Genomic DNA, 13,371 nt, shown 5'->3' with positions numbered 1-13,371 from the left:
TAAATTTAAGTGCTTTGTCCTGTTTTGATTTTCTCAACAGAAAAAAAAACATTGGATGAAACAAAGACAACATGACTAGAAGTGTGAGTTGAAATCATTACCTACATGAACATGGAAACTACATAGAATGACCTCTCGTCTGTGAACAGCTTTAGTGTGGTGAATATATACATATATAATTAATATAAATTTAAGAGTGCTTGCACTTTGTCATAGAGCTTTTTGAATTGCAGTGCATCTCAACCATTGCAGGGGTTTGTTGAATTACTAATAAACACTGAGATTGTAAAGCCACAAGAAAACTGATCAGCTAACAACCAACCACATGATGCAAAGAGATAAATGAGGAGCAGAGAGAGCTGTGTCCTCTGACTCAGAGAGCACATCTATAATCCCTCTGTGTTTCATTATTTCATCACTGGGGGTTAGATACCACTCAGTCTGCAGCACATTTTCCTCGTGTCTGTACACTAAGATAGAAAGCCAATAAGAGCTCTGTAGTTGTAATGAGCAATAAAAATTACCAATACTTTAAGAATTGCATTTAGTTGCTGTTACCTTAAATTATTTTCTTTTCCTTTACGTCTGTATATATTCATTTGCATACTTCACATCCAAAGCCTCTTCACAAGAAATATATCACCATAAGCACAGCGTCACATATGTAATTTTGTCTGTGCCTGTGCCTTTATGTGCATATGTGTCTATCAGCCTGGCTCATTATTCCTTGCAGAGCCTGAGTGGTGGTGCAGAGCTACATCTTAGCTTCCAGTAACTGCCAAGGGCAGGGAGCAGTCCTTTGAAGTCGGCTCAGACTTCTCGCCACACTATCGTATTGATCAGCAGCGCTACTGAGCTACAGAAAATACTGCATGAAGAAAAGAGAGAGCAAAACCGCATGGAGGGTTTCTGACAGGGTTTCTTCGATTACCATGTTGGAATCAAACATAAATGATTCCAATCATGGAAAACACAAACCACTGCACAAGGACAGGTCAAATGAGGATCTACATAACATAACCACCTAACTTGGATAGTGAAAAAAATTTGATTTGAGACAAAAATAGCCTCTACCAAGTGGATGACATGGGTGAGGAGTTCACTGATTGAAGAGGTCCTACGAATCAATTCTTCGTCTGCTTTTAAGTTAGCCATTTGAAGGTGGACCCAGGACACACTTAACAGATGATTGGTCTCAGCTGACCACTGAGTCCCTCGGGATCTCCCAGCAGGAGCTGGAGGATGTTACAGATGAAAGAGAGTATCTGAGCTGCTCTGAGCATCCCTGGACCTGACCTGATGCTGACCCAGAGAGGGAAGGATGGATGGATCATGCTGATATTGCTAATAAGAAAACTTGAAATTCACTCATTTGTTGAATACATTTGAACTCTTTAGTTCCTTTGCCTCACAGGTCTGGTACAAATGTCAACAGAAAAAGTGTTCGCCAAAGATTAGTCTTTTTCTGGTGTAAACGATAGGGATCATCTGATCTCATACAACGAAAACTTAGTGATCTTCAACCTGGGACCCTCCAAGAGGTGGCTTGATAAATCTGCAGGGGTCACCAGATGATTTGCAGAAAAGGTAAAGCAGAAACAAGCAGACAAAAGCCAGAAAGATTAGGAACCATGGCCTTAGGTGATGTGTACGAAAATGGAAGTACAGAAATACATAAAAAATATCCCAAGTTACACAGAAATGTTCACTAAAACTATACAGTGTACACAGTTTCACAGGGAAAGGGCAGAAGCTCTACCTCTGACTGCAACACGACAGGTTGTCTATCCTCAGCTCACTTTTGTTGATTCACAGTATGTTAAGAAAGGGTGTGAAAATGTTTTCAGTGGGACGTCCTGGGTTTAGGAGCCAGCTCACAGCAGCCTGCACATGTTGAGGACTTACCGGCACAATCACTGGTCTTGACCTGGATGATGTAGGTGGTGAGCTCCACCATCAGCTCCTCATCCACCACAGCAGCCATCTCACAGATCATGGTCCTTTTGGGTCCACGTGTCCTGGACAGCCACTCTTCATAGGTGAACACAGACACCTCCTCTGTGGTCAGGTTACGCATGATCACCTGAATAAACAGAGTCAGCTCTTTAAATACAATATTACACTTATTGTAAATGTCATTCAAAATCCTGTCATTGATTCTGGTGAATAACTGCCACAGCCAAAGCCCAAAAATTCAACCAAAGCGCAATAAAACATGAAGCACCAAAGGTGTATAAATGCACACTTTTTCAAACTCAGGCATAACATTATTAGTTCCTGTTATTATAATGTATTGCAAAGATTAAATAGGTCATGTCAGCTTTTACTGAATAAAAATGGATCCACTCCAATCATGGAGGAAATTCCTCAAACATACATGAAGGGCCACATGAGAAGAGAGAATATAACAAGATTAAGTGTCTACATCTGTGTTAGCAGCTCTGTGAGACCTGTGCTACATGCAAGCATCAGCATGCTAACATACCGAAGCGTAATGCATTCACCGTAGAAACATCTGCTCTGTTTTTCTGAAAAAGTGATTATTATATCAGAATTCTGAGCTAATTAGCTCTTAAAGCAATGTACAGCTGGGACTGATGCGTCGCATTGTTGTTATCAGAATCAATCCTGTGAGGAAAATGAATGTCTACATAGAATTTATTGACGGTGCATGAAATACTTGTTGAGACATTTCGCTGACAGAGAAAGAAGAAAAGTCAGGGGATAACCGTCAATAGTCAACAGGATTCATCCTCTGAGGAACTTCAATGTCTGTAAAGACCTTTATGGCAGTCCATTCAGTGACTGTTGAGATATATAAGTGATGGATTGACTGACATTGCCATCCATGTTGCCAGATCACTGGCGTGGCTAAAAACAAGATCTCCTGAGTATATTAAAAAGTGTTGGGTCATACATTGTCACATTATGAACTCTAATGTGTTACTGATGTGTACACAGACCCTCACTTTTCCCAAGACATCTGATCACTTGTCCTCGGGAGCTTTTTTTTTTATTAATTAATGTTATTAACAGAGACTGGGCCCAGGCAGCTACACTTGTATTAGCTCTCCACTCTGCATATTTATTTGGGCAGATTAGTATGCTGGCAGTTCGCCCAGCGCACTGTTGTGTCCATTTCAATACACAGACCCAGAAATCCATAAAGACAGCACATCTGCTTGTGATGCTGAACACACCAGGCTCTGTGCAGGGTCAAGTCAAGGAGATGTTCGCAGCCGCTGAGTCCCAGGCACGGACGGACAGGGCTTGGTATTGTTCCTGACTGGTCTGCTGCTCTGCAGGCATGGTGCCTTTACCGGAGAAGGCATTTGCATAGGAAATGTGCTCTATTTCATCAAAGCAGTTGGTCTCAGACATCAGACTGAATTTGGAGGTGAGCAGTGATGCTATCCTCACAGGGTCACCATTTTGGGAAACTATGTATATTAATGCAGTCAATTATGCTGCAGGGCTGTGCATTAAAATTTGGTGATATTTGCACCAACAGACACCAGTTCATACTAAAAGCAGATACAAAATGAAATGTTCTCTCTCTCTCTACTGAAAGCAGACACACGGTGCTCATTACTAAGCCCTGTCTGTGTGCTGTGTGTGCGTCTGTGATGCTAGCAACAACAGCATGGTAAACAAAATGGGTCAATATGCTCACTCCAGGAACTCTGGGCCTGGCGGTGTGTGTGTGTGTGTCTGTGTCTTTGTGGGTGGGTGAATCATTGACCCTTCTCCTGCAGGCATGGATAGATGTGTGTGTGTATTTGTCTGTGTGATATAATAGACTGAATGATCCTGTGACCTAAAGCATACAGCGCCTGCATAAAAACACAAAACCTGTGACTGCGCCGTGCCACTGATTTTGGAAGAAGCTTGCAATTACTGTTCTGCTTTTTATGCTCCTGGTTTTATGTTTTATGGATGAGATCAGCAGTCGCCTCCTCATATCCAATTAGCCCTTGACAAAAATTAAGGAAAGCTGTGCATGGTGCATCATCAGCTGATTGTGGTGTGTTAAATCTGCTTAATGCTTTCCCTTTAGGGTGATATATGCCTGTCTGTCTCTGTAGCAGGTTGGTTAAGGTGAGCTGACCTTATCCAGAAACCAGTCAGGTCGACTGCCAGAGCCATCAATACGAAGCCTCATCTTCTTCAGTGGTGCAATGTCATCAATCTCCATGTTGAAAGTGTCCTCCTGACCTCGTTCAAACCTGTTATCCAGCACACAAAAAACACAGAGTTGTAGTATAGTATAATCTTTATTTATTTACATTGTTTGTGGTGATGATGTCCATGTGTTGGTTACCTGTCCTCATTCTTCTGCAGCAGCATCTCCTCTGTGCTGCCGTTGGCCCCAAACACAGACATGAAGATCTGGGTGTCTGTTCCTGCGTTTTGCACGTCTCCTGTTACCACCGTCACCTCATAAATGATCTGATGTGAAAACATGAGGCATTTAAGTCCCACAAGTAATATTACCTTTAAAACACCAGGGGAAAAGGGATTTATCTTGCAGTTATTGAGCAATCATATACAGTGTAGACAGTATTAATTATAAGGTTGATGGTGATGATGTAAGTACTCATAAAATAATAGTGAAAGGTATATGAAAAAATGTGTTTTTACAGTGATACAGTTGAAACAGGGGCAGGACGTGGGAGAGCCATAGATGGATTATTAAACAATGGGTCCTTAGGTACAGATAAATCAAAGACCAACCACCCCAACTACATAGGACTCATATTGAAAGAGACAAACAACATCGTCATTTTGTGTCTCCTGCTGTTGTTTTGTATCACATTGTAATCATTTTACATCAATTTTTCATCTCTCTCTCTTGACTTTCCAATGAGGAACATTAGCAGCAACTCCAAACAGGGGCTCTGGACTACAGCCATTACGCCTATTCAGTAATCCATCAATGTAGGACGGGACCATTCAAAGTTGTAAATCACCGAGATTGTGATGTCGTTTCTGTCTTATTGGATCCAATGTTATATTTCTATTGCAAACAGATATAGATAAGAAGACAGGGGACAGCTCTGTCTGACACTCCTTGTGATAAAGCATCCAGTTTGATACTCATTTATAATCTTACTCGGAATATTATATTATAAAGACATAATCTAGTCAAACAGTATCAAAAACATTCTCAAAATCAGACACAAAGATAAGACCAAAGAAATGTTTATTTTCATTTATATCACTAATTTCCAACAGATGTGTAATAATACCTTTACAATTCTCATGTCATAGAACAACAATGGTATGGATTTTTTTAAATAAATCGGATGTTTACACCAACTGTTACCATCTTAAAAGGCTAAGAGATAAGAGGTACTCGCTGAGTTTCAGACACCCTTCCAATCTCAAATCTGTCTCAGTGTTTGTAAGAGGCAGGAAGGGATTGTACTCAAAAAATGTTGTCAAATTTACCAGATTTGAAGGCATTACCTGGAATTTAATGTGTAATCATGATTCAGAGGGAAGGGGTGACATTATGAAACTATTTTCCTCGATGTAAATTGTTCCACTGGTTTCATTCGTGACAGTATGATACAATTTGAGTCATTATCACCGGTCAGTTGCAGAAATTTGATCTAACTGTGATGTATTCTCTGTCATGTGGCTGTGCTTACCTCACTTTCTTCACATTTACATACCTTCTGAGAGATGGAAATGGCCTCTGCATCCAGCACGTTAAAAAATCTAGCAGTCAACCCATCTCCTCGATCTTTGGCCAGCCAGCACTTGCAAGCAAAAATGTATTTGACCCCTTTGGTTGGCACAGCAACAGACAGCTCATCAACCAGCCAGCAGCTCTCAGGAGTGGCCCCATCATGGCCGAGCTGCAGGGAGGGAGAGAAACAATCACTTCAAGCTACGTGGGTGTATTTTTCTGTGTGTTCGTGCATGTGCGTGTGTGCGGAAGTGCACGATCTTCACTGAAAATCTAAAAGCAGCGCCCCCTCGCTCACCTCGACCTTTTTGATATCCCCCACGTCTGCACCATGGGACTCAAAGCTCTCCAGAGAGCCGGCCTCAAAGCCCTTCCTCCCATCTGGCAGGTCCAGCCACAACCTCTCTGTCTGGGTGTGATTGGCCCCGATAATGATCACATAAGCCCTGCTGGTGGTGCTCGCATCCCGCTCCAGTCCAGTACAGATGGTGATGTGGTATGGTATGACTGCACAGGAAGGCCACAACACTTATTCATTCATGAAGGCATGGGATTATGTAAAAAACATCTGAATATTAATAACAGTAACATTAATAGAGCAGGAGGTGAATCAGGCATGCATTGCTGAGGATTCTTGAATTTTCTTACTCGGGAGCTCAATGTCCTCCTCCTTCTTCTTCTTGCTCTTTTTGTTCATGTTACTGTCGACACTCTTCACCGTCAGAGCTGAGTTTGTCTTTTTACTGCTCAGGCTCTCTCTCACTCCTTCATAACCCTTCACAGAACATAACACACACAGTGATGCAGACAAACACAAAGATATATACTGAACACGCTAAAATCTACACTTAGTTGCCAGTTTATTAGGTACATCTAGTTACAACTAAAACAGTGATCCTGTAATACACCTCCCTTCATGAAGGTTATAATGATCATAATTTTTTGTAAAGAGCTGTTGAGTAAATTTAATGATAATTTTGGAGGATGTAGTTTGTGGTGCTGTTAAATTGTATTGCGTTAAACATCTTGTACACCTGTCTACCCCATTTACAACAAGAAGACTTGGTTTATAATACAAAGAAGACCCCATTCCCCTTCATTATATTGGTGTTGAAATTGAAAACTAAGAAATCTCAAGGACAAAAAAACCAACTGGAATCTGGAACTCACTCCCACAAGACATCTGTGACATTGATTCTCTTCCTATTTTCAAATCCCACCTCAAAACACACCTCTTCAAGCTCGCTCATTCTGTTTAACTCGCTAGTGTTTACTCATATTTATTCTATGCAATTTTCTTTATTTTAATTTTTTTTGTGCTGTTGTATTTTATGCATTGTACTTTCATTTTCTCTTTTACTGTGTTGTAAGGTGTCCTTGAGTACCTTGAAAGGCGCCTTTAAATAAAATGTATTATTATTATTCATTTTACAGTATGTCAGGTGAGTACTGTGAGGGGTCAGTGGAAAAAGGAAAAAAGTGTTATATTGCTTTTAATTTTTACATGACCTTACAAAACTTTATTTGTATTGCACTTTCATGACCTTACTCCTCTTATTCTACTATTAGGTTTTAATATCTCCTTTAAGACACCTCTTACTCTCACTCACACATAGTCTTTCATGTTACCTTGACATAGAAGACTCTCTTGATACGTCTGTCCTCCCTCTTCCTGGAGAGCCAGCGTTCACATAAGAAGAGGAAGACCTCCTCTGTGTCCACGTCGACCACCTCCACCTGGTCCAGGTACCAGTCGGCGCTCACCATACTGTTATCATGGCGTATTTTTATCTTGAAAACCTGTCCAAGGTCAACTGCCTCTATAGTAAACTTATCAACCTAGGGGGAGACAAAACATAACATTATGTAGTTTGTACTTTGTTATACGATGTGTTTGCTGTGCTGCTAAGGATTTTGATAAAATTATTCATGGCATCAGGATTGTTTGTCTATCTTCACTTCATTAGACATTTTAAATAAATTAAGAGAACAGAGGAAAGTTACATAGTTGACATTAGCCACAGAATCAGTGCTTTCTTACAGATCCTCGTTCAAACTTGTTGCTGTTTGTCTCCGACTTGCTGAGTTTCCTCTCTCCAGTGTCGCCCAGGTCTCCATATATCGTAAGGAAGACATTGGCATCAGTGCCGGCTCCATATACATCACCTGTCATCACTGACACTTTGTATGTGTGAGCTGTAGTGGGGATGATGATCACAGACAAGAACACAGGGGATTAGTTTGAGGCGACTGGCAGAAAGTAGACAGAAAAGAAAACTATTTTCCATCACTGTTTGATGACACTGTAATGATAGAAACTCATTCAGGGATAGGCACAATATTTCTGCATGATTCTGTGCAAATGAATGTATTATATGTCTGCATATGTTAACATACTCTCCAGGGCATCTTCCACCTCGACTTCAGTGACTTTCAGGCTTCCATCTCGAGAAAGTTTCTCAGTAATGATGTCAGAGGGCACCAGCTCTCTCACTGTTTCTCCATCATCCTCCGACTTGGCGAGCCAGCACTCACATGGGAAGATGACAGTCTCTGAGCCCTAGAGTAAAGAAGAGGGACAAACTATGATTTGACTTGTGTGTTTGTGGCTTAGAGGAAAATCAGTGAGCACGGTTGCATGTCTTTGAGCCTTGGGCTTGTATGTGAGATGAAAAATGAACTCATAGAGCTGGATTACACCCTCATCCATCTGTCAGGAGAACATCTCCACCTACTGACCAAAAATAGTGTTGGTCTGTTACCAGTAGATGTGAATAGTAAGATGCTGACAAAGACAATCTACAGGTTTTCCACATCAAATATTTGAGATGTTTATTTAGCATTAAAGTGCAAGTCTTGAGATCAATATCAGGTCCTGGAACTTTTGAGATGACCTGATGTTTAGATTTTTGTGGTGTACTGCACTGAGGTACTTTACTTTTTTTCATTAAATGCTACTTTATACTTTTACTCCTCAACATTTCATAGGCAAATATGGTATTTTCTTATCCACTATATTTATTTCACAGCTTAAGATTTTACAACAAAACGTATAATGCATTATTATATATTCAAGTACAATTACGAAAATGTAAAATGGTACTTATTGCCTCAATGAAAATAATCCAACAATGTATTATATATTTATATAACACTCACTGGGGCAACTTCTAAATTGAGTACTTGACTTTTGATATTTACATAGAACATTTTTATTTTGCAGTATTGCTAATTTTAGTTAAATAAAAGAGCTGAATGCTCCCTCCACCCCTGTGTCTGTCCTCTGTAGACAGCACCTTTCCCTTCCTGAGCAGACGTCTGATCTCCACCCTGTCCAGATGCCAGCCTGGGTTAACCCCGCGGTTGTCGTGGCCGATACGGATCTTCTCAATTACATCCCCCACGTCTTCTAGCTGCACAGAAATCAGAAAACTTTACTGAAAGTATAAATACAAAAAAATGCACCAGTGATCCTGCTGTTCTTCACCACTACCCTGGTCTCTACAACTTGATGAATGCACCTATTGTATACTTATTTATGACAATATAAAGTTATTATACCTCAACAATAAACATGTCCTCAGCTCCTCTCTCAAAGTACATCCTCCTCTCCCTCTTGTTGACACACAGAGACTTCTGCTGTGTGCACACGGCATCTCGCCCGTACAGCACAATGAAGACATCTGCATCTGTGCCGGCTCCAAATACATCACTCGTGAAGATTTTAATCTCATAAGGAACAACTACAAAATGAAAAAACATATATCATCACCAATTATGTGCATCAAATGACAAATATATTAGGTGGTGTGGTATAGAACACTGTGATTTACAAGGTGTGTAAAGCTCTGTCTGAAGAGGATTCGGGAAAAGGTCCCTGATGATGGCCCCGTCATCCTCCCCTCTGTCCAGCCAGCGACCGCAGGGGAAGCGCTGTTTCTGTCCCAGAGATGGGGCGTCAATTTCCACCCAGTCAAGGAACCAACCTGCTGATCCTCCTCCTTAAACAGTGACACAAATTAGTATATTTCTGTTTGTCCAAGTACTGTGCATCATTCTGTGTTCATTATTCACTGCGCAGGCAGGCAGTCTGTCCTACTGTACCACAGTTGTCGTGTCCAATACGCAGCTTCTTCAGCGGCCCGATGTCCACAGCTTCCACAGTGAACTCATCAATCATACCCCGTTCAAACTTATTCTTATGGGTCTTTGATGCCTTCAGGTTAATTATCCCTGTGGATGAGCACATTACAGAGTATTTCAATTCTTCAAATACACATGTACACACATATAATGCAGTATAATAGTATAAAGTATTACCTGTGTCATCCTTGGTGCCGTACAGGATCATGAAGACATTAGCATCTGTTCCTGCGTATTTCTTGTCACCAGTTTTTATCCGTATTGTGTATGTTGTTGACATGGCTGATATAAGAAGAGATCAGAACAATTTCATGATTGAGCAGTCCACTATAGTAATTATTATTCTTATTCATTTAACTTGAAAACGCTTCCCATCTTGCTCAGAGGTCTGATTCTTTGTGCAGCCGTGATGCTGCTCTCACCTTTCTGCTCCAGACCCAGTGTGGCTTCTGAGTCTTCCTCATCGTCATCCCCTTTCTTCATAAAGGCCTCATCCACAGGAACAAGCTCCCTGGCAAGCTGTCCATCATCCTCATCAATAGCCAGCCAGCGTTTACAAGGGAAAAAGTACCTAAAACACAATATATTAAATATTTTGTGAAGTGTACATACACATATTGACTTAGGACTGTTAAAAGGGCCTTGTGTCCAAAAGTGACCATCCCTCTTTAAATTGATGCCACATCCTTGGACAGGCTGTGCCTTCACCAGAATATTTCAGAGTACCATTTTACACCATAGAGTGGAGCTCTCACACATTTTATGCGCAAAGGCTCAGTTTGCTATTTGGGGATGATGCTATTTTGTGAAACCTCATGGCCTTTATTTTCTGTCTGGTATGACTCAGCAAGGTGTAAGTCATTTTTCATCAATAAAATAAAATATTTAATCCTAATCATAATAACAATAATCTTTTAAAAAATCATCATGACTTACATGCTGTCATCTTTGTTGTCTACAATCTCCACTCTGTCCAAAAACCAGCCGGCGCTGGCCTGGCTGTTGTCGTGTCGGATTCTCAGCTTCTTCAGGACGCCCAGGTCGACCGCTGTGATGTTGAAAATGTCCTCCTGGGTCACACGTGCAACAAACCGGTGACAAAGGGTCAAGAAATGTCACAGGTCTTAGATGAGCAGTCCAGCAGAGCCTCATTACTTATTTATTTGATCTTTATTTAACCTGCAAGGCTGAGATCTAACATTTGTTTAGAGATACTTAACCAGAACAACAGTATCAGTGATAACTATCTTGACTATGTAAAATAAAGCAGATTAAACAAATGCATCTGCAATACATTATGAACAGTGGAGGAAGGAAGCATCTTTGGAGAACTGGAGGCAGCAACATACTTCTCATAAATGTTTCTGGAGTTTTGAAGAAAAGATGCAAAGAGATTGTGTCCTATGGTTTAATTAGATCCTGTAGATAGCTGATTGTTACATCTTGTTTTTTTAATCCATAAAAACTAAATTATGGAAACAACAACTAGTAGTTTTACAGGGGGATGTGTGCTGGAAATATTTCTTGGGTTTGGTTACTTCCTGGAGTCTTGTCACCTTTAATGAGCAGAGACTCCCCATAAAACCACAAGTTTTCATGTTCACATTTTGGGTTTTGTACAGATTAAACAAAAAAGACATAACATGTAAATTAGTGAGTTAATTAGTGAGTTTTAAAGGGGCTGATAGGCAGATTTTTGTCATGCTATGCTAAAATAAGCTTGCTGTAGCTTCATATTCAGGCATCCAGCACTGACAGAAAACCTCTTACTTTGCCTTTCTCAAATTTGTTCAGGTTGTTGGACTTCCTAAGCCGTCGCTCTCCTGTGTCGCCAGTCTCTCCGTAGATGTTGATGTAAACGTTGGCATCGGTCCCCGCCCCCCACATTGTCCCAGTGAACACATGAACCTCGTATGAGTTCACTAAGAGGAAGACAGAGTGAGTGTGTAAATCACCAGCGACATTGTAATGCTGCACATGATGATATTTGCAGCATTAACGTCACAAATAAAACAATAAAACAACACATCACATTCGTGCTCTAATTACCCTCCAGGTCTTCATTGTCCTCAGTCAGCAGCTCAACCACAATCTCGCCATCCTCCTCATCCCTGGCCAGCCAGCGGTTACAAGGGAAAGTAAATGTCTCCACCACTTCCTGCAGCTCCTCAACTATCTCCACCTCCTCCTCCTCGTCTTTCTTTTTCTTTTTCTTGTCCTTCTTCTTATCTTTCTTGGTGTCCTCCTTTTTCACCTCAACCTGCACCATGGCCATCGTCAGCCGCTTGATGTCCACTGTCTCCAGGAACCAGCCATCTCCGATACCCTTCCCGTCGTGGTAGATACGTAGCTTGTAGATCTTGCCGACATCCTGAGCCTCGATCTGGATGGTAGGTATTCAACAGTTGTCAAACCAGCAAGAACTGTAACCTCCAACAGACACTGTTGCAATACAGACACAGGTGCAGTACACACCTTAAAGATTTCAGTAGTGCCTCGTTCAAAATTGTTGGAGCGACTCTTGAGCGCAAGGACTTCAGTTTTTCCTTCATCTCCATAGATCTGACAGAAGACATTGGCATTGGTGCCGCCTGCACGCATGTCACCTGTGACCACTGTTACTTCATAGTTGATCACTGTTAATGAGAGGGCATCACAGCATTATAACAAGGAGAGAGTCTATGTAGCGAAGAGCAATAAACTTCAACTCATAGTCACTGTTACCGTGTTTAACATGATAAATTCTGACTGTACAGTACTTTTGAAGTTGTCGTCATTTACTTTTTTCGATGTCTAGGAGCTCGCTGGGATAGATCTCAACCTCCACTTTCCCATCAGCCTCATCTTTGCAGAGCCAGCGGTGGCTGGGGAACATGTACTGCATCCCATGAACTGGCACAGAGATCTGCACGCTGTCCAGAAACCATCCAGCCCGCAGGCCCTCGTTGGTGTGACCGATCAGGAGACGGTTGATCTGTAAGTACAGAGGACATGAGCAAATAGATCAGAATTAAGAAACACAAATATATGTCTGAAGCATAAACTCTGTTCTCTGTTAAGTGTATGCATGTCTAAAGAACTTGCCTGTCCAATGTCAAAGGTTTCAATGGTGAAGATATCAGTGCGTCCTGTCTCAAAGTAGTTCCTGAGGTCATTGTCGGATACAGCCAGGATCATCTTGTTAGTGTCACCCTTCTCCCCATACAGCTTCACAAACACCTTGGAATCGGAGCTGGCCCCATTCACATTGCCTGTCTTGATTGCTATGTGGTAGCTGACATCTAACAATTGAACATAAGGACATGAATGTAATTTATATAAGCATTAAAAAGATATGCTGTCATTCGTTGCTTAATCTGTGTAACCTTGTTCTTGATCTTTATGTACTCACTAAAGAGACGCAGGCCATCTCCAGCTGGAACTAACTCACGGACAATCTGTCCATCATCCTCATTACGGTCCAACCACCTGAAGAAAAACACAAAAGAAACAGACAATTTAAAATTCACTAAACATCTGTCTTAAATATCTTA

At 41.2% G+C, this 13,371-nt stretch overlaps 1 protein-coding gene across 1 annotated transcript in view; it reads right to left on the bottom strand.

The window, feature by feature from the left end:
* The window catches only part of loxhd1a (lipoxygenase homology PLAT domains 1a), a 29,315-nt gene that overhangs the window by 3,598 nt on the left and 12,346 nt on the right, over positions 1 to 13,371 (bottom strand). The window contains exons 15-36 of the mRNA XM_071465323.1: positions 13,230 to 13,306; positions 12,923 to 13,119; positions 12,620 to 12,812; positions 12,314 to 12,474; positions 11,888 to 12,221; positions 11,609 to 11,760; positions 10,775 to 10,908; positions 10,261 to 10,409; positions 10,016 to 10,120; positions 9,800 to 9,928; positions 9,529 to 9,696; positions 9,257 to 9,438; positions 8,992 to 9,108; positions 8,093 to 8,255; positions 7,737 to 7,891; positions 7,325 to 7,534; positions 6,344 to 6,470; positions 5,994 to 6,202; positions 5,679 to 5,864; positions 4,322 to 4,449; positions 4,109 to 4,226; positions 1,906 to 2,083 (exon numbers count right to left, since the gene is read on the bottom strand). Coding sequence (XP_071321424.1) covers positions 1,906 to 2,083; positions 4,109 to 4,226; positions 4,322 to 4,449; positions 5,679 to 5,864; positions 5,994 to 6,202; positions 6,344 to 6,470; positions 7,325 to 7,534; positions 7,737 to 7,891; positions 8,093 to 8,255; positions 8,992 to 9,108; positions 9,257 to 9,438; positions 9,529 to 9,696; positions 9,800 to 9,928; positions 10,016 to 10,120; positions 10,261 to 10,409; positions 10,775 to 10,908; positions 11,609 to 11,760; positions 11,888 to 12,221; positions 12,314 to 12,474; positions 12,620 to 12,812; positions 12,923 to 13,119; positions 13,230 to 13,306 — 3,572 coding nt within the window. The remainder of the gene's footprint in view (positions 1 to 1,905; positions 2,084 to 4,108; positions 4,227 to 4,321; positions 4,450 to 5,678; positions 5,865 to 5,993; positions 6,203 to 6,343; positions 6,471 to 7,324; positions 7,535 to 7,736; positions 7,892 to 8,092; positions 8,256 to 8,991; positions 9,109 to 9,256; positions 9,439 to 9,528; positions 9,697 to 9,799; positions 9,929 to 10,015; positions 10,121 to 10,260; positions 10,410 to 10,774; positions 10,909 to 11,608; positions 11,761 to 11,887; positions 12,222 to 12,313; positions 12,475 to 12,619; positions 12,813 to 12,922; positions 13,120 to 13,229; positions 13,307 to 13,371) is intronic.

Source organism: Trachinotus anak, unplaced genomic scaffold, assembly GCF_046630095.1.
Source record: "Trachinotus anak isolate AG129_WGS33_773 ecotype Australia unplaced genomic scaffold, CSIRO_AGI_Tana_v1 ptg000028l, whole genome shotgun sequence".
Classification (NCBI taxonomy): domain Eukaryota; kingdom Metazoa; phylum Chordata; class Actinopteri; order Carangiformes; family Carangidae; genus Trachinotus; species Trachinotus anak.
Note: the sequence above shows the minus strand (reverse complement) of the source record. Positions and strands in the feature narration are given on the sequence as shown.